Source organism: Symphalangus syndactylus, chromosome 5 (genome assembly GCF_028878055.3).
Source record: "Symphalangus syndactylus isolate Jambi chromosome 5, NHGRI_mSymSyn1-v2.1_pri, whole genome shotgun sequence".
Lineage (NCBI taxonomy): Eukaryota > Metazoa > Chordata > Mammalia > Primates > Hylobatidae > Symphalangus > Symphalangus syndactylus.
In genome coordinates, this window is record NC_072427.2 from 21,239,619 (window position 1) to 21,260,717 (window position 21,099).

General features: G+C 41.4%; 1 protein-coding gene across 4 annotated transcripts in view; it reads right to left on the reverse strand.

The window, feature by feature from the left end:
• Window positions 1-5,321: 5,321 nt before the first annotated feature.
• SEC11A (SEC11 homolog A, signal peptidase complex subunit) overlaps window positions 5,322-21,099 on the reverse strand; it is a 49,263-nt gene continuing 33,485 nt past the window's right edge. For 2 of the 4 annotated variants that reach the window (XM_055277361.2, XM_063638624.1), the window contains 3 exons: window positions 16,222-16,341; window positions 6,810-6,867; window positions 5,322-5,846 (listed from right to left, as the gene is read on the reverse strand). In XM_055277361.2, coding sequence (XP_055133336.1) covers window positions 5,796-5,846; window positions 6,810-6,867; window positions 16,222-16,341 — 229 coding nt within the window. In that variant the 3' untranslated portion in view covers window positions 5,322-5,795. The remainder of the gene's footprint in view (window positions 5,847-6,809; window positions 6,868-16,221; window positions 16,342-21,099) is intronic. The other 2 variants (XM_063638623.1, XM_055277360.2) reach the window with 2 other exon arrangements.

Here is a 21,099-nt window from a genome sequence, read left to right on the forward strand (position 1 = left end):
TATTGTAAAAAAAAGTCACACAGCACAGTTAAGAAATTTCTTGGTTTTCAGATACATTATAAGTTTTTTCTTTTAATTTCATTTTATACCCATTCCATAAAGCACATAAATGACTAGTTCCCTCTTTGCATTAGCTGCTAAGGACTGAGAGCCAAAGCTATGGATCTATTCCAGTAGACGACAGAATCTTTTGATTTGTCCTGCAGGTACTAACCTCACCTCTGATTCTTTCTTTTTCTTTTTTTTTAAAGATGGACTCTTGTTCTGTCGCCCACACTGGAGTGCAGTGGCGCAATCTTGCCTCAGTACGACTTTCGCCTCCCAGGTTCAAGAGATTCTCCTGCCTTAGCCTCCCAAGTAGCTGGGATTACAAGTGATGGTTACCACGCCTGGCTAATTTTTTTATTTTTAGTAGAAACAGGGTTTCACTATGTTGCCCAGGATGGTCTTGAACTCCTGACCTCAAGTGTTCTGCCCGCCTCAACCTCCCAAAGTGCTGGGATTACAGGCGTGAGCCACTGTGCCCGGCCTTCTCACCTCTGATTTTATCCTTTTCTTCTCCCACATTTCTCTCAACCCTGAATTCTTCAATTATTTTCTATTTCATCACATAGTACTGGAGGTATCTTTATGGAACAAGAGAGTATAAATAAGTTTAAAATATGCAAAGCACTGCAATAGGGACTAGTGGATATCAAAGGATGAATCAGAGGCTGACTCTGTCTTAATGCCCTCCAGGAGCCGGCCCTCTGGTGGGGGAGAGAGACACACATAAGGCAAACCACTCTGAGGGCAATGTTTGAGAGGAACACCAACAAAGTACGGGACAGTGCAGAGCAGGACGCATGACATGGGCTCAGAAGCTCCATCCAGAGTAAGAAACACTCCTCTCCGGAGCTCCCTGAGCATCTCTCTATCATTGCACTTATTTTTATTTATTTACTTATTTTTTGTGATTGCGGGAAGAATATCATTATACTTAAGATCCTATGTGGAAAAATCTGTTTATGTCCATTGCCCCTGCTAAGGTACTGAGCAGGAGGGACATGGTCTTATCCATCATCTTTGTATCCCCAGGGCCTAGCCCAAAATCTGGCACAGAGTAGATGCTCAATAAATGTCTGCTAAATGAATGAGAAAGCTTTTAGTAGGTAGGGAAGTGACCAGGCACTCCAGGCAGAGTGACCAGCATAAACAAAGACAGAATGTCTGTACCGTAAGACCAATGTACAGGGTGCAAGAATGTGATGTCTGGTGAGAGTGCGGCTGGAAAAATCTTTAGGGCCTAGCATGACACATGGAAGGCAACATCTTCACCATTTTTTGGTAAGCCCTGCGCCTTCTAGTTTTGATAATGCTTTTTGGTTACACAGCATTCTTTCTATATCCAGAGAGGTTTTTATTTGCTAATTGAATGGCAATAACTATGGTGGCTTCACACCCACCATAGTTGTGTGTGAAGGGTCATATTTGCTATTTTACTTCTGAAAGCCTACCTGGTATTACTTACTGTTCTAGCAAGAGACAGTAGTGGTGAAGATATACCTGGCTACAAAACAACCTGAACAGGCTGTCCTGACTGAAAGAGCTGCTTGATGAAGGTAGACATCCATTTACCTAGCTAGAACCAGCTGGGTCATCTCTGAAGTTTAACAGTGGTAAATGTCATAAGAAGAGGCCCAGCCCTCAGATTCTGAAATCAGCCTCCATGCCACGTTCTAAGAGGTCAGCTAGACTTGGTAAAAGTCTTATGCAAATACTAAGAAATGCACTCAGGATAACAGAGACTTTCTCTATTCCAAGCCCTGGGTCTCTAAGAAGGAAGCCTGTGATTCCTTAAGAAAAATGATAAATGCCAATACTTCTCCCATCAAGAAAGAAGACACAAGAAGAGCCTAAGCCTAAGGACACACACAAAAAAGAAGGAAGCAGGATTAACAGTTAAAAATCTGGGAAGGGTACATACTGTTTAAATGGAACCATGGAGAGAAAGTTTTCAGATTCAAATTTGGCAAGACCAAGAAAATGTACTTATTAAATAACAGGAAAGTACAGATCACTTTAATGATTCATATGCTCTGCCTACAAATAATAGCTCAACAACAATGCTAACTGAAGCTACTGCCTCTGGCTACAATGCATGATTATACGGAACATTTAATATATGCTGTTTCAGGCTACTGAGGAAAGACAGACCAGTGTCTATGAAATGGGGCTCCTGTCCTGGAGGAGCTTACAATCTGCCAAGGACCTCGAGGCCATATCCACAAATTTAAACAAATAGTGTGAGGGTGCAAATGCTGAGTGACAGCAGAACTTGTGAAGATGGTAAGACTCAGATAAACAGAAATAAGATGACATAGTACAAGTGGAAACACTCAGCAAAGGAGGAAAAATAATACTTCTACACAACTGGTTGTGAATGAAAATTTTTTTTTTTTTTTTTTTTCTGAGATAGAGTCTCACTCTGTCACCCAGGGTGGAGTGCAGTGGCACAATCTGCAACCTCTGCCTTCCAGGTTCAAGCCATTCCCCTGCCTCCACCTCCCAAGTAGCTGGGATTACAGGCACACACCATCAGGGCCGGCTAATTTTTGTATTTTTAGTAGAGACAGGGTTTCACCATGTTGGCCAGGCTGGTCTTAAACTCCTGACCTCAAGTGATCCACCCACCTCGGCCTCCCAAAGTGCTGGGATTACAGGTGTGACCCACCACGCCCAGCCCAAGTGAGTAAAGTATTAATGTCTTCCTCCCAATAAGTGTATAAGGAAGAGGGATTGGATAGATGAAGACCTAAGTACAAGGATGTTTGCACTCATAAGGATGCTTACTGTTGGTGGAATTCAAAGTTTGAATTCAATGTAGGGAAAGGGTAGTATGAACACAAAATTTATGGTCCAAACAAGAAGCATTTCTGAAAGTAAAAGGCAGAGGCCAGGCGCAGTGGCTCAAGCTTGTAATCCCAGCACTTTGGGAGGCCGAGGCAGGCGGATCACGAGGTCGGGAGATCGAGACCACAGTGAAACCCCATCTCTACTAAAAAATACAAAAAATTAGCCGGGAGTGGTGGGGGGCGCCTGTAGATCCAGCTACTCAGAGAGGCTGAGGCAGGAGAATGGCGTGAACCCGGGAGGTGGAGCTTGCAGTGAGCCGAGATTGCGCCACTGCACTCCAGCCTGGGCGACAGAGCGAGACTCCGTCTCAAAAAAAAAAAGTAAGTAAAAGGCAGGCTAAAACTAATTATTAATAACAGGTGGTAATTATCCAAAATAGGCACAGACTGGCACACTGCAGGGGGACCAGTACACAAGCAACAGGGAGCCACTGAATAAGTATTTCTGGATTCAGGTGATGGCAATGAGAATGGAATGATGGGGTAAATGGAGGACTTAGTATGTGGCTAGATATGGTAGGGAAATGACAAATCTAGGTGAATATTCCTTCACAGAAAACATGAAATGTGGAGGGGAAGTTTTCAGGAACTTGAGTTTAAAGACGGGACAATCAAGTGGAAGTGTCCAGAGGAAAGGGAGACATGGAACTAGAACTGAGGACAGACATTGGAAATAATTTAAAAAGATTGATTAGCCGAGGTATAAGAGCAGACAAGTAACAGCCAAAGAGATAATCCCATTATCAATTTCTCATTTGAAGTTTGATCAATTTTCATACTCTTCTTCAATTCCTTTCACTCACAATGGTTGAGCCCTCTCAATTCTCCACTTGTCCTGCCAAATCTCAAAGAGCTTATCACGCCATTCAATTAGCAAATAAAACCTCTCTGGCATTTCTTACATTTGCAAAGAGCTTTTAGGATATATTTGCTAATAAAATCTCCCATTTTAAGTCTTATGTTTAGCACTAAACTAGACAAGATAAAAATTGGGAATATAATACCCCCGCCACAAGTAATCTTTTTATTTTTGGCTAATGGAGTGATTCAAATAATATTAAATGATTTGATTACCTTTTCAGAGAAACTTAGTTGTTGCTTGCAACTACAGCATCCAGCAAAGGAGGAAAATTAATACTTACATAAAACTGTTTGCGAAAATATGCAAGGGAAAAAAGTATTAATGTTTTCCTCCCAATACATTTATGAGGAGAAATCTGGAGTAGATGAAGACACAAGTACAAGGATGCTTACATTCAGGCAAGCTAGGATCACAGAGAACCCTAGGATCCCAACCTTGGCCAGCAAAACACACTGCTTCTCTCCTAGACTGGTCCTAGAAAGGCTGGTACAAAAACCAGTGTACTGATTAGGCTGAACAGTGAACTGCATCTTCCACAGGTGATGAGGGGGGAAAAAATTGAATAAATGGCAATTTCCTGCTATTCCACACAGGGAATGTTCAGCTTCTGGTTCATGAGAAAATGTAAGTACTATATAAGCCTCACAGACAGCTTCAAAAAAGCATTTGTTAGCAGTGATTTGCCAAGTTTCATACTCTGTTGAGAATATTAAGAGCCCATATTCAAAGTTGGAAGGCTAAAGTCTGGTTAATGGGTTTAGGAAGGCACTATTCTCCACAGGGAAGGGCTTCAGAAGAGTAGTTGTCCCTGTTCTCATGCCATTAGCATTACGGCATAGACTGATTTCCACTGCAGTTGAACAAATAATAGAAACTGTTCAAGTAGCCTAACACAGAAAACTCACTTTAAGATTTCACATTAATACAACAAGAGAACAGACAGAATTAAGAGTATTTTGTGCTCAAAAGATACTGGTTTACTCTATACTCCCTATTTCCCTCACTGCCTTGATATTAAAAGAAAACATACAATTGGGTTGTGCACTCACTACTTTAAACTGCCTGCTTTAAGTCTGCATTAGAGAAATGCAAAGTCAGGCACTTGAGAGAACAGGTTCAGACAAATGAGAGTTTAAAGACGCCAAGCAGAATGCTTGTCCTCCAGCCCTTTCCTCTGCCTCTAGATGCTAACACACACTGCCTTGGTGTAGAAAGGACTGAGAATGTCTCAAGTGTAGAAAGGGTTATGACTTTTTATAACCAAGTAAGATTTTCTGAACCTCTCAGCAACACTAGCTGGGTTTATACACATTTGAGTCTTGGGAAGAATGAATTTTATCACTAAGAGATTTCCTATGACTGTCAATGGCTACTTTTGCTTCACACACACACACACACACACAGGCAAAACAGACAAACAAAAAAACTAGTTGTTATCAGCGCAACCTTCTTAGCTGAAGGACTGTTCACACCAAGCCTTTATATCCCCCAGGGGGTACTAAGAACCAGCCAAGGAAGGGAAATTTCAGAAGCTTTCCCGACAAACACAATTCAGGGATAAGGGGTTCAATGTGCAAAGTCTTTTATTTAAAATTTTAAAAGTTAAGACTTACGACCACTTCAGTATATGCCATTCCTATTAGAAGGAGGTATGACGGTTTCAAACTCGTGCAGAGCTGCATTTTCATTTACAAGTCTCTGTAGGCACTTTAGAAGTGAAGCTTGGCTTCAAAATACAAACACTGGGGGCTTTGGCTCAACCTTTTAATATAAAAAATTCACCGATGTACAAAAATTTGAAAGTGTGACAATGACAATTATGAAATCCTGTGATTGAAAGTCCCCTCGAGTGCACTCTGTGGTGCACATGCGCCCGCCCACACAAACTCTGGCGTGGAAACATAAACTAATGCAAACCAGTGCTACCAAGAAGCACCAACACGTGTGTTCTCCATTCCACCAATCACAGACCAGTATCTACTCCAAACATCCAGTAACGAAAAGTATGGCATCTTCCCAGGAACAGCAAGGCAGGCTTCTTACTCACGATGAACTAGCACAAATAAACCCAGCAAAAAAAGCACTGCATACTAGAAAATAAACACAGAACCACAAGTCAGAGAAGCATTGAAAAGTTCAGGGGTTCTAAGAGTTAATTAACAAATTGGTCTTTGTGAATATATTGCTAAACTACCCAATTATTCTTTCATCTTTTAACGTAATCCACTTAAAAGTTTCCAATACTAAGCAAAAGATCACATTTCTTTAAATAATTTTCTTTTTTTTTTTTTTTTTTTTTTTTTTGAGACGGAGTCTCGCTCTGTCGCCCAGGCTGGAGTGCAGTGGCGCTATCTCGGCTCACTGCAAGCTCCGCCTCCCGGGTTTGCACCATTCTCCTGCCTCAGCCTCCTGAGTAGCTGGGACTACAGACGCCTGCCACCACGCCCGGCTAATTTTTTTTTTGTATTTTTAGTAGAGACGGGGTTTCACCGTGTTAGCCAGGATGGTCTCGATCTCCTGACCTCGTGATCCACCCGCCTCGGCATCCCAAAGTGCTGAGATTACAAGCGTGAGCCACTGTGCCCGGCCTTTTTTTTTTTTTTTGAGACAGAGTCTCACTTTGTCACCCAGGCTGGAGTGCAGCAGCAACCGCCACCTCTCATATTCAAGCAATTCTCATGCCTCAGCCTCCCCAGCAGCTGGGATTACAGGTGTGTACCACCATTCCTGGCTATTTTTTTTGTATTTTTAGTAAAGACAGGGTTTTGCCATATTGACCAGGCTGTTCTCGAACTCCTGACCTCAGGTGATCTGCCTGCCTCAGCCTCACAAAGTGCTAGGATTACAGGCGTGAGCCACTGCGCCCAGGCTAATAATTTCTTTTTTTTAAATAGAGACGGGGTTTCGCTATGTTGCCCAGGCTGGTCTTCAACTCCTGAGCTCAAGTGATCCACCCACCTCGGCCTCCCAGAGTGCTGGGATTACAGGCATGAGCCACCACGCCTGGCCCAAAAGATTACATTTTTAATAAAACAAATAATACAGACTCTTACCTTAAATTTAGGATAGTCATTCATGAGGATCGTCACAATTCCAATATAAGGAACAAATCTAAAACAAACAAAAAACTGATTATCACAGAATTTCCGATGTAAAGCAGCTGTTGTCATTCACTGAATATTATCAATATCTTCTATAGAATACTAATTTTCAATTCACAAAGTCCATTTCTATATACTGCCCTATTTGATCCTTTCAAAAGCCCAAGTGATAGGAAAGTTAGGAATATCACCATTTTAGAGATGAGGAAACAGATGATCATGCCCAAGGTACATGGTTTCTGTGTGGCAGAACCAGCACCAGATACATCCAAGGTCTTAGATCTCCAGGTGGTGACTCTAATGCTACATGTTGATACAGTGCTAGGGGCTAGGTTTATCATCATAACCTTCAGGAAGCTGTCAATCTAGCTGGGGAGACAAAGCAAGCACAGCCAGAATATTACAAAGTACTTCATGTTAAGTGGCCAAAAAGTGAGTGTAAGAGCTCATTATAGTACTTAGGATTTCACCACCTTCTCATTTTTTAACCACCTGTAAGCTGTGTTTGGTCCTATTAATCTTGAAACTTTTCTAGAACAGTTTTCATCACCATATGTAGCAAACCAGTCTCAGCTCCCATCTTCCTTTCCATCTTGGCAGCATTTGACTTTCATGACCACAAATATGCTCTGGAAATTCCTCCTTCTTGGTTTCTTAACGTACCACAAATTTGTTTCTTCACCTACCTCTTTGGCTGCTATACCTTCTTTTCACTAGCTCTTTCTAATTCCTCATGCCCCTAAAGTTTTTCCCCTCAAACTAAGCAAAACCACCTGTTAAATTATCTTACAGCCCCTGATACATTTCCTTTGAGGTCTTTATAATAATTATCATACTTTTACTTAAATAATTAGTTGTACAACAGATTCTATACATGTCTGTCTCCCCTACCAAACTAGAAGCTCTGTAAGGGCAACAATGATGCCTATCTTGTTCCCCCTGTATCCTCAAGGTCAACATAGTGCCTTACACATAGGAGATATCCAGTACATCCTGCCTGACTGAATGTCTGAATGTCCGGGCCTCTTCTTTTTGCTCTCTCTTGGGGAAATCCTATTTTCTCCCAGGGCTTAAATTCCTCTCCATGCAAAAGACTACTTTGACATCATAAGAATTCAGGGCAGAAAGAGAAAATTAGCAGGGTACCATCAATGTGGGCGGAAGAGGTGGTTAGCAAATGTAATACTTTCTTCTTTATCCTCCTCTTCTATCGCTGGACTCCAGAGCGGACTGGCAATATTGTACTAAGCTAGAGCCTGTCATAGGGATGCTGAGCTGAAGTGGAGGCTGACCTTTGTACACTTTAAAAATTGTCCAGATACTTTTATTCAGGGTACCTACAATCTTTGCACCATGCCAAAGACAGCACAAACAGAAATTACCTCCCACATAATATCTACGCCATCAAAGCCTCAGGCAAACTTGAAGAACACACATTTTGTTTTTGACACATTTCACTTCCCTTTAAGAACTCCCCTCACTTCCTGTCTCTTGTCCTCGCCCCTCTCTGTCCTCTCCCTTCAGGATCACTAAGACCTGTCTCTCTTGCCCCATCTCCAAACTCCCATTCCATACACTGGTGTTTCTTTTTTTTTTTTTTTTTTTGAGACGGAGTCTTCCTCTGTCGCCCAGGCTGGAGTGCAGTGGCGCCATCTCGGCTCACTGCAAGCTCCGCCTCCTGGGTTCACGCCATTCTCCTGCCTCAGCCTCTCTGAGTATCTGGGACTACAGGCGCCCGCCACCACGCCCGGCTTTTTTGTATTTTTAGTAGAGACAGGGTTTCACCGTAGTCTCAATCTCCTGACCTCGTGATCCGCCCGCCTTGGCCTCCCAAAGTGCTGGGATTACAAATGTGAGCCACCGCGCCCGGACACTGGTGTTTCTTAAAGCCTAGACCTCCTCTGTCACAACCACTTGATGGCTTGTTAAAAATGCAGATTCTTGGCTGGGCACGGTAGCTCACGCCTGTAATCCCAGCACTTAGGTAGGCTGAGGCGGGTGGATCATGAGGTCAGGAGATTGAGACCATCCTGACCAACATGGTGAAACCCTGTCGCTACTAAAAATATAAAAATTAGCTGGGCATGGTGGTGCATGCCTGTAATCCCAGCTACTCAGGAGGTTGTAGCAGCAGAATCGCTTGAACCCGGGAAGTGGAAGTTGCACTGAGCTGAGATTGTGCCACTGCATGCTAGCCTGGCGAGAAACAGCAAGACTCTGTCTCAAAAAAAATAAATAAACAAATAAAAAATAAAAATGCAGATTCTTATATCTTTCCCAGACCAACTAAGCCAGGGAATTTCTGAAAGGTGGGGCCCAAATAATGCTCCTGCACATCAAAATTCAAGAAGCCCAATTTTAGTGTGAGATGCACATATAGGTGTGTGATGGCAAATAATATCCCTTCTTAGGGTTCATGCTTTCATCTCAACCCCTGGGATCTCCAAGAGCTGAAAAGTAACAGTCATTAAAGAATGGCATGGCTAAGCTCTAAGAGAATGGATAGAGAGTTTCTACATTTTATATATATTTATATATATATAATTTTTCCTTTATAATGCGGTAACTGTTATTTCTTTTGTCTCATTTTTAACACTCCCATAAAAGCAATAGCTTTCAGTGAAAGTAAATCACCTAATTTAAGAACATAAAGGCAAATGCCTCACAGTAAAGTACAGATTAAGAGCTATAAAAGCATCTGTGATTTCTACTAAAACATTAAGCTGCTAATTCTGATCTAATGATCAATAAGGAGCCATTCTAATACACAGAGACTCTGTTACCTCCATGCAATGATATCTATGCCCAAAGAACCACAATCCTCAGCTCCCAGCAACCATATAGCCTGCTTGTGAATAATCCATGGAATTAAAAAAAAATTTTTTTTGATACATGGTCTTACTCTGGCACCCAGGCTAGAATGCAGTGGTGTGATCATAGCTCACTACAGCCTTGAACTCCTGGGCTCAAGCAATCCTCCCACCTCAGCCTCCCAAGTAGCTGGGACTACAAGTGCATGCCACCATGCATGGCTAATTTTCAAATTTTTTTGTAGAGACAGCATCTCACTACATTGCTCAGGCTGGTCTCAAACTCCTGGGCTCAGGCGGTTCTCCCATCTTGGCCTCTTAAAGTGCTGAGATTACAAGCGTGAGCCACCACACACAAACTGAAACTTTTTTTTAAAGGTTGGCTTTTCTTTGCCCACTGTAAGTGAAATGAAAGCAACTTGGTCTTTAGGAGTAATATAAGCAAGATCTAAGGATGCCAGAATATGACGAAGCAGTCTAAAGTCAAACAAAAGATTTAATTGTCTGTACCACTGTTACCCTCCATGGACAGAGATAAGCAAAGAGTTGATAATCAAGTGTATAATGCTACTATCATCAGTCATCTTAAATTCAAACCATTTGCACTTTTTGCCTATTTTGCTCAGATAAACTCGTGCTAAAGCAGAGTTGCTAATAAGCAGGAGGTTTAAAGTAAGTAAAATGAATGCCATCCACAAAGCCAACTCCAACACCAGCCTGTGCCAAGTTAATATCTAGAAGGTAAAATGCATTTCATATAGTTAAATAACATTTCCCTGGGAATTCCTGGGATCAAAGGTACTGCTGAGGAAGTAGCCTCAGAAGAAAGCACTGTCTCCAGATGTTCATAGAGATCATTAGACAAAAGGCCAAACAAACAGTAAAGAAAAGATGCCACAAAAATTGAGACCCCAGTACAATTCTGTCAAATATCAAAAGGGGTCTATATCTGGAAAGTCTGGAATCCAGCAGCAACTAAATGAGAGAGTAAGAGAATACGCGATGACCAGAAAAGGATCATCTTGTTTCTAGAATGACTTGTTTCAAGTAAGAAGTACATTCAAAAAGTCTTATCCATAAAACTGATTTCAGTTAACAGAGAGCTCAATTACTCCACTCCTTCCTTATATATTTTTAATTCTTCTTTCCATTTTCAACATTTCTGTTCCCCGATCCTCTGCCAATCTTTCACCCTTTTCATCTGCTGCTTTCTGTTCCTTCTTGACTAATGAGTGCTCTTGAATTTTTCAACTTCCTGAGTTTAGAAAGAAATCACCTCTATTAATACTTAATTGGTTCAGTATTAGTTTCATTTTCTAAGATTGTTTTTATTACATGCTACGACATGAATAAGCCTTAAAAACATTATGCTAGGTGAAAGAAGCTGGACACAAAAGACTACGCATTGTATGATTCTGCTTATATGAAAAGTCCAGAATAGGGAAATGCACAAAGACAGAAAGCAGATTAGTGGCTGTCACGGGCTACAGGAAGTAGAGGATGGGGAGTGACTGCTAATGAGTACTGCGTTTTATTTTTGGGGTGATAGAAATGCTCTGGAATTAGATAGTGGTGATGGTTGCACAATCTTGTGAATATACTGAAACCCACTGAATTGTACTCTTTAAGATGGTGAATTTTATATTCTAATATATGTGAATTATATCTCAATAAAATTTTTTTAAAATTATTTTAATTTAGAGCCTTGGGCCTCAACATAATTTTTTTTTAGTGTGCAGCTGTTAAAAAAAAAGAGAGACCAGCTGGCCCACATGGTGAAACTCCATCTCTACTAAAAATACAAAAAATTAGGTGGGCATGGTGGCACATGCCTGTAATCACAGCTAATTGGGAAGCTGAGGCAGGAGAATTGTTTGAACCTGGGAGGTGGGGGTTACAGTGAGCTGAGATCACACTGTTGCATGGGCAACAAGAGTGAAACTCTGTCTCAAAAAAAAAAAAAAAAAAAATTTTTTTTAAATGCATAAAGGAGGCGGGGTGCAGTGGCTCACGCCTGCAATCCCGGCATTTTGGGAGGCCGAGGCAGGCAGATCACCTGACGTCAGGAGTTCGAGACCGCCTGGCTAACATGGTGAAATCCCGTTTCTACTAAAAATACAAAAAATTAGCTGGGCGTGGCAGCACGCACCTGTAATCCCAGCTACTGGGGAAGCTGAGGCAGGAGAATCCCTTGAACCTGGGAGGCAGAGGTTGCAGTGAGCCAAGATCGCACCATTACACTCCAGCTTGGGCAACAAGAGCGAAACTCCATCTCAAAAAAAAAAAAGCATAAAGGAGGCCAGGCACAGTGGCTAACATCTGTAACCCCAGGACTTTGGGAGGCCAAGGCGGAGGACTGCTTGAGCCCAGGAGTTCAAGACCAGCCTGGGCAACACAGGGAAAACCAATCTCTACAAAAATTTAAAAAATTAGCCAGGTGTGATGGCATGCATCTGTGATCCTAGCTACTGAGAAGGCTGAGGTGGGAGGATTGCTTGGGCCTGGGAGGTGGAGGTTGCAGTGAGCCATGATTCTGCCACTGCACTCCAGCCTGGGTGATAAAGTGAGACTCTGTCTCAAGAAAAAAAAAAGCATGAAGATATATGTACTACAGTAACAGACTTGCCTGTGGAAAAGCTGTATTCTTAAGATTTGAGTACAGCCTGACTTTGAAATACCAGTTTAGTGTTTTATAAACACAATTTCCACAAAAGAAAGTGTTAGGTTCCATTACGTGTTAAGCTCAGTAGAGGTACAATCAATGGAAAGTAAATTTATATAGTTAAGATTCTGGCCGGGCCGGTGGCTCAAGCCTGTAATCCCAGCACTTTGGGAGGCCGAGGCGGGCGGATCACAAGGTCAGGAGATCGAGACCATTGTGGCTAACATGGTGAAACCCCGTCTCTACTAAAAACACAAAAAATTAGCCGGGCGTGTTGGCGGGCGCCTGTATTCCCAGCTACTCGGGAGGCTGAGGCAGGAGAATGGCATGAACCCAGGAGGTGGAGGTTGCGGTGAGCCGAGATCGCGCCACTGCACTCCAGCCTGGGGGACAGAGAAAGACTCCGTCTCAAAAAAAAAAAAAAAAAAAAAAAAGATTCTGTGCTCCTGCTGTTCATGTCTTAGGTTTTTTTTTCCTACAGAAACTTCCTTAATGCAGAGAGTACTAGACTATTACATTTTTTAAGTAAAAGCTACAAAATGGTCTATAGTTTCAATGTTGGAATTTTAAAAATAGCATTAAATAGTGTGGAATTTTTTCTTTTCTTTTTCTCTTTTTTTTTTTTTTTTTTTTTTGAGACAGAGTGCTGCTCTGTCGCTCAGGCTGGAGTGCAGTGGCATGATCTCGGCTCACTGCAAGCTCCACCTCCCAGGTTCACGCCATTCTCCTGCCTCAGCCTCCAGAGTCACTGGGACTACAGGCGCCTGCCACCATGCCCAGCTAATTTTTTTGTATTTTTAGTAGAGACGGGGTTTCACTGTGTTAGCCAGGATGGTCTCAATCTCCTGACCTCGTGATCCACCCGCCTTAGCCTCCCAAAGTGCTGGGATTACAGGCGTGAGCCACTGCGCCCGGCCCAGAATTTTTTCAAAAATTGTCCAGAAGACAAGTTACTTGAGTGAAAGCTCCCCAACCTTTTGTAGGATGATGCATCTTTTACCCAACCAATGGGCCAGAGTGAGCAGACAGAGCTGTAATAAACACTTAAGAATCAAGACCCAGGCCAGGTATGGTGGCTCAAGCCTGTGGTCCCAGCACTTTAGGACACCAAGGTAGGCAGGTCATTTGAAGCCAGGGGTTCCAGACCAGCCTGGCCAACATGGCGAAAACCCATCTCTATTAAAAATATAAAAAATTAGCCAGGAGTTGTGGCACACACCTGTAATCCCAACTACTTGGGTGGCTGAGACATGAGAATCATTTGAACCTGAGAGGCGGAGGTTGCAATGAGCTGAGATTGCTCCACTGCACTCCAGCCTGGGCAACAGAGCGAGACTCTCCAGCCTGGGCAGAAGAGCAAGACTCTGCCTCAAAAAAAAAGAAAAGAAAAAAAAAAAAGAAGAAGACCCAGATAAAGGAACACTCAGTTGTACTGGCAGGAGTATAAATGAAACAGGCTTGGCAAAATTTGTCAAAAGCCTTAACATATGAGTATGCTTCACCCAGTAATTCCACTTCTAGAAAATTACTCTGAAGATTGGGCAGAAATGCTGAGATATACATAACAAGGATATTCATCATAACATTGTTCACAATAAAAAAGCTGGAAACAATCAGAATACCTAACAACAGGAGACTGAATAAAATCTATATGGTCTATCCACAGGATACAGTATATGGTCTTTCCATACAGTGGAATAGCATACAGCTTTGAAAATAATGATATGATGATAAATATATTGATTTGTAAATATGCTAGTAATTTTTTGGGTAAAAAAGGGGTTATAAGATAATGTGACCATTCTCCTTCCACACACAAAATGCGTTTATGTTTGTATAAATATGTACATACTAGGGCTGGGTGCCGTGGCTCATGCCTGTAATCTCAGCACTTTCAGAGGCCAAGACAGGTGGATCATTTGAAGCTGGGAGTTTGAGACCAGCCTGGCCAACATATCAAGACCCCATCTCTACTAAAAATACAAAAAATTAGCTGGTCGTGGTGACACACACCTGTAATCCCAGCTACTCGGGAGGCTGAGGCACAAGAATCTTTTAAGCCCAGGAGGCAGAGGTTGCAGTGAGCTGAGATCATGCCACCCACACTCTAGCCCGGGTGACAGAGCAAGACTCTGTCTCCAAAAAAAAAAAAAGGCAAAAAAAAAAAGGCAAAAAAAAGTACGTATTAATATTTTTATCTCTACACATAAAGGCTAATATAATGCAAACCAAAAAGTTAATAGTAAATATTTATGGAGATCAAGAAAAAGGAGACAAGAAGTGACTTTGCTTTTTGATTATTGGTATTTCCTTATGTTTCTACATGAATCTGTACATTTATAATTTGAGGAAAAACAAAGACTCAAAGAGATTGGTGAGTTTAAATAATCACATTAGCAGCATCTTGGAAACTGAGGAAGATGGGGACTAGCATTTCTCAGAAGCACTGATGACCTAATTTGGATTATAAAAGTATTTTTAGCTCTATCAAAGGAAAAGTTCCTTAAAGTGGGGACATATTAAAACAACAACAACAACCACAGCTCTGCAGCAGGCAAAGCACAATGATACCTGTTCTGATCTGATCTCTTTGGCCCCAAACTGAGCATCTCTCGTGCTGCAACTGAGAAAGCTTTCACTTAGCAACTCATACTTCCTTCTCTATGGGAACTGCGTATCTCAGGCCTCCTTACTGGTGTAATAACTCTGTATCCATACAGTCTGTTCTAGGTCAAAAGGAGCAGAGGTTCTGACAGTGGCAAAAGCGCCATGTGGCATCTAACTAGTGAGAATTAGCAACTATCCATTTTAAAATGTTACGCTAGTAATTTTTGTATGATGGTTAAGGTGGACTATGCAGCCAGCCACTTACGATCATGAGTATAATCTTAGATACATAACCTAACTCATTTATGTTTCCTCATCTGTAGAATGGGAATATTAGGGTTGCTCTGAGGTTAAAACGTGGTAATACTTGTAAAGCACTTAGAATGAGTCTCTGGTACACAATCAGCCCTAATAAACGTGAGTTATTGTTAATACTATTAATAACATTAAGGGAGCAACAATGCCATACTTCCTTAATACCAACAACTTACAATTCCTGTCCTCCACTGAACTGTTCTCCTGATAAAATCTGAAACAAACAGCCTTAATATAACTTTTTAATTTCATTCGACCTCATCAATTTCAAGACTAGAAATATTATGGATTAAATTAACATGATAAAACTAATTTGGATGAACACTTTGAATTGTTGACTTAGTACTTCTTAAGAAATATAAGTATAACCCAATCTCTACTAAAAAAAAAAAAAAATTAGCCAGGCATGGTGGCGGGCGCCTGTAATCCCAGCTACTCAGGAGGCTGAGGCAGGAGAATCACTTGAACCCAGGAGGCGGAGGCTGCAGTGAGCTGAGATCGTGCCATTGCACTCCAGCCTGGGTGACAGAGCAAGACTCCATCTCAAAAAAAAGAAAAAAAAAAAAAAAAAAAAAAAAAGAAATGTAACTTTCATGAGGCAGGATTAATAGTGCTCTAGACCTCCAGAGGCTAGCATAGTATGGACATAAAGAGCACATGGAAGGTGCCCATTATTTCTTGAGTGAACCAAATAAGTGAACACATTTTTTTAAATTGTCACACCCAATTCACCATCTCATCACTAGTATTCTATTCTTTTATTGCACCCCACCCAGTTCCTCACCTTTGGAGTAGTATACCTGAAATTTTAGACACTTTTTAAGAAGCAAAATTTTCAAAGGACACAAGGGTGATTTGGTGGAACCAGAACCAAATCTCTATATTCAACTGTGTATGATCAAATAATATGATTGAGAGGGCCACACTTCAAGTGATATAAAAAGTTTGAGATGCTCCCCTCTATACTTACCCCCTGGCTCTCCCCACAACATCTTTTTTCTCTAGCCAATGTTGTCCTTGTTTATAGAGGCCTCGGTCATCAACCGCATTATTATCTCCTTTGGTCAAAAACTTGATATGCCCATTTTGCCTTAAAAGAGTAAAGGAAACCCAAGTCATCAAATACCTTCATGGCATTTAAAGCACAAAATCTGTTCTTCTTAACCAAAAATGTCTGTGGCACTGGGGTATCTTATCACCATTCTAGTGTCGAAATAATTATTTACTGAGCTACAAGAATGTTAATAGCTGTGTTGTTTATAAATAACTAAAAACAAACTAAAGATCCAATATTAAGGAGTTCAAATATTATGTAAGCATTAAAATAATGGTATGGAAGAATATTTAATGACAAGATTATACAAATTTTATTAAGTGAAGAAAAGAACGCAAAATAGCATGTACAGTACAATCTCATTTTTATATTAAAATACATACACACTACCAATTTTCTGGAAACACAAAGAACAAAGGAACACAATAAACTGTCTCACAGGATATAATTGGCAAGATACAGACTATGGGAAACTACAGAATAACCCAGTTTCTCCAAATAATGACTTGCAAGGAACAAAGAAAGTTAGGGAAGTAACCTACAGATTAAACAAGAGATGGCCAGGCACAGTGGCTCATGCCTGTAATCCCAGCACTTTGGGAGGCCGAGGAGGGCGGATCACCTGAGGTCAGGAGTTCGAGACCAGCCTGGCCAACATGGCGAAACCCTGTCTTTACTAGAAATACAAAAATTAGCTGGGCGTGGTGGTGGGCGCCTGTAGTCCCAGCTACTCAGGAGGCTGAGGCAGAATCATTTGAACCCGGGAGGCGGAGGTTGCAGTGAGCCGAGATCACGCCACTGCACTCAAGCCTGGGTGACAGAGCGAGACTCCATCCCAAAACAAAAAAACAAGACTATAAAGCCACATCAACTAATTGCAGCTGAGGACTTTATCTGGGTCCAGATTCAAACAAATTGTTTAAGAAAGTTATGACACAATTGGGGATTTGAACAAATATTAAAAACTTGATGATACTAAAGAATTGTTTGGCCAGGCACAGTGGCTCACTTCTGTAATCCTAGCACTTTGAGAGGCCAAGGTGGGTGGGTGGATCACTTGAGCCCAGGAGTTCAAGACCAACCTGGGCAACATGGCAAAGCAAAAAATACAAAAAAATTAGCTGGCTCACTAGATGTTAAATCAGCAGAGGAAACATGATGGTGTGCGCCTGTGGTCCCAGCTGAGGTAAGAGGATCACCTGAGCCCAGGGAGATTGAGGCTGCAGTGAGCTGTGATCGCGTCACTGCACTCTAGCCTTGGAGACAGTGAGACACTGTCTTGAATAACAAATAATAATAACACAGGAAGGGGAAAAGGTGGGAGTAGAGATGGAGCATAATTGGCTATATATTAATCATCACTGGGACAGGGATGATAGATACATGGGGGTTCCTCATACTCTTCTGTACATGTCAGAAACTCCCCAAATTCAGAAAATAAAAGCAAAAAAATGGTATTAGACAAGATCTAAAATAATACAGAGCAATGTATAAACAGACCAATGGATAAACAGTGGCTATCTATGGCTTTCTTTAGATTACCTTTATCTTCTTTTTTCTCCAACAAACATGAATTACTTTTATATTAGGAAAAAATGTTAGCTTTCAAAGAAAAAAATACGTCAATTCTTCATATACGCCAGGGTTTACAGGAACAGTATTTTGTTTTTTTGTTTTGTTTTGTTTTGTTTTGAGACAGAGTCTCACACTGTCACCCAGGCTGGAATTCAATGGCGTGATCTCGGCTCACTGCAACCTCCGCCTCCTGGGTTCAAGCGATTCTCCTGCCTCAGCCTCCCAAGTAGCTAGGATTACAAGCGCCCACCACCACACCCAGCTATTTTTTTGTATTTTTAGTAGAGACAGGGTTTCACCATGTTGGCCAGGCTGGTCTGGAACTCCTGACTTCATGATCCGCCCACCTCGGCCTTCCAAAGTGCTAGGATTACAGGCGTGAGCCACCGTGCCCAGCCAGGAACAGCATTTTGCTTGATCAGAAAATTATTAGTTCAATTCTACTAAAGAACCATGAAGTTTCTGGTAATTTAAAAATTTAATTGAAAGCAAAGTATATTTTACAGTTGATAAAGACTAGCTGAAAATTAATTCAAGTGCATTTGGATTGACCACTGAAGTAGAAAGAAGAAAATTCGCTTCAGGTTTCTACGGGCTAATATCCACTTAGATTCTAAGTCAGAAACTGGCTCACTAGATGTTAAATCTGCAGAGGAAACTAAATTGGGAGGTGTTGCAAACACCAAAGATGGTTACGTGCAAACAGTCACATTAAAAATAAAAATAAGTTAGAAAAAATGCAAATATATGCAGAGAAAAATAATCTGTAGCTGACAATTCAGTAAGTGAAAAAAGGAAAAATTCTGAAGGGTAAAAGAGGACAGGTGCTAGGAGGGGCTCGCTGCAAGAGTGAAAGTCAGGAGCAGCAGGAAGGAAAATTGAATTCAACCCAGAAAACAATATCAACTCCACACATGCAGAAAAGGCAAATCAGATATGAAGAGATAAAAATCCAGGAAATGGGGAACTCCCAGAAAAAGGAAAGGCTGCTAGAGAGATCTGGACTATTCCCAAAGACTTGATTTGCTGGCAAAACAAACAAACAAACAAACAAACATACTAACACACCCAATTTCCCCTTCTGGGATATAATCAGGAGATATCACTATAGCTTTTTCGAAAAAGCATAGATATCCTTCATCTACTTAGTGGTGAAACAAATATTCTCTGGTGGCAACCAGCTCTTATTAGACCTATTTTTTTTTTTTTTTGAGACGGAGTTTCGCACTTGTCACCCAGGCTGGAGTGCAATGACGCGATCTTGGTTCACTGCAACCTCAGCCTCCCGAGCAACTGGGATTAAAGGCGTGCACCACCATGCCCAGTTAATTTTTGTATTATTAGTAGAGACAGGGTTTCACCATGTTGGTCAGGCTGGTCTGGAACTCCTGACCTCGGGTGATCTGCCCTCCTTGGACTCCCAAAGTGCTGAGATTACAGGTGTGAGCCACCGCACCTGATCTTACTAGACCTATTAAGTCCTACTCCAGCATTTCACAAGTCATAGGCTCAAAATACTGAGTGAAGGCATATTTACATAGGATTTTTCCCTTGCTGGAACAAGGACCAAATATTTAATATTATCTACTTCTAGGGAGATCAAAGAGTTTAGAATTTAATTCACCCATCACAATACTGTGAAATTAGGAAGAAGGAAATAACCACTTTACAGATGAGAAAAAATAAGACCCCAAAAGCTAAATGGTTACAGAATAATGTATCCATCTGCATGGGAAAAGCAAAGCTAAGGATTAAGTCACCCAATGGTAAAATTTCTCTTTCCAAATACTTAATCACATGCCAGTGTTCAATACCATCCAATTATAATATCTCCTGATATGGTTTGGCTGTGGTCCCTACCCAAATCTCATCTTGAACTGTAGTTCCCATAATTACCACGGGTCATGGGAGGGACCCAGTGGGAGGTAATCGAGTCATGGGGGCAGGTCTTTCCCAAGCTGTTCTCGTGATAGTGAATAGTCTCATGAGATCCGATGGTTTTATAAATGGGAGATCCCCTGCACATGATCTCTTGCCTGCCGACATGTACGACATGGATTTGCTTCTTCTTTGCCTTCTGATTGTGAGGCCTCCCCAGCCATGTGGAACTGTGAGTCCATTAAACCTCTTTCCTTTATAAATTACCCAGTCTCAGGTATGTCTTTATTAGCAGCATGAGAACAGACTAATATACCTCCTATAGGATGAACTTACTAAATACAAACATTTTGAATATTATTTGTCCCCATATTTAAGAACAATGTTAATACTATTAAACCAAATGGGGCTGGGTGCAGTGGCTCAAGCCTGTAATCCCAGCACTTTGGGAGGCAGAGGTGGGTGAATCATTTGAGGTCAGGAGTTCAAGACCAGTCTGGCCAACATGGTGAAACCCTGCCTCTACTAAAAATACAAAAATTAGCTGGGCGTGGTGGTGGGCGCCTGTAGTCCTAGCTACTCGGGAGGCTGAGGCAGGAGAATTGCTTGAACCTGGGAGGCAGAGGTTGCAGTGAGCCAAAATCGCACCATGCACTCCAACCTGGGTGAAAAAGCGAGACTCCATCTCAAAACAACAACAACAACAAAAAAAAAACCCCAAATGGTAATTCTGACCAGATATTTCAGTCTCCCCAAAAAGAAAAAAGAAAATGGAAAATTTCTGAATATTAACAGGGTCTGTTATCTACACAGGCCTGCAAGTTGAAGGTATCTCAAGAGTCTGAAATAAATCACCCAAAACCCCAGATTACAAGTACCATATTTAAAATCATCAGAATTCCGTATAAAATTATTTTTAAAATTTAAGGATTTTCCAATTAATATATTCTCTATGAATCTGCCAGAAACAGTTTTAAACTGAAGTCTATGACTCATTCAATTTCTTTGTCTTTTCTTTTTTCTTTTTTTGAGATAGAGTCTCACTCTATTGCCCAGGATAGAATAAAGTGGCATGATCTCGGCTCACTGCATGCCCAGGCTGGTCTAGAGCTCCTGTGCTCAAGCACTCCACCCACCTCAGCCTCCCAAAAGGCTGGGATTACAGGCATGAGTCACCACACCCAGCCAAACTCACTCAATTTCAAAGGATCATAAATAAAAATGGAGAAATTTTCCTCCAGCTTAAACAAGGCCTGAGCTCAATTTGATTCTCTCTGATATATTTAGGGGGAAGTTGGTTCAGCTTTGTTCACAATAGGCATTGCTGAGAATGAACAACAC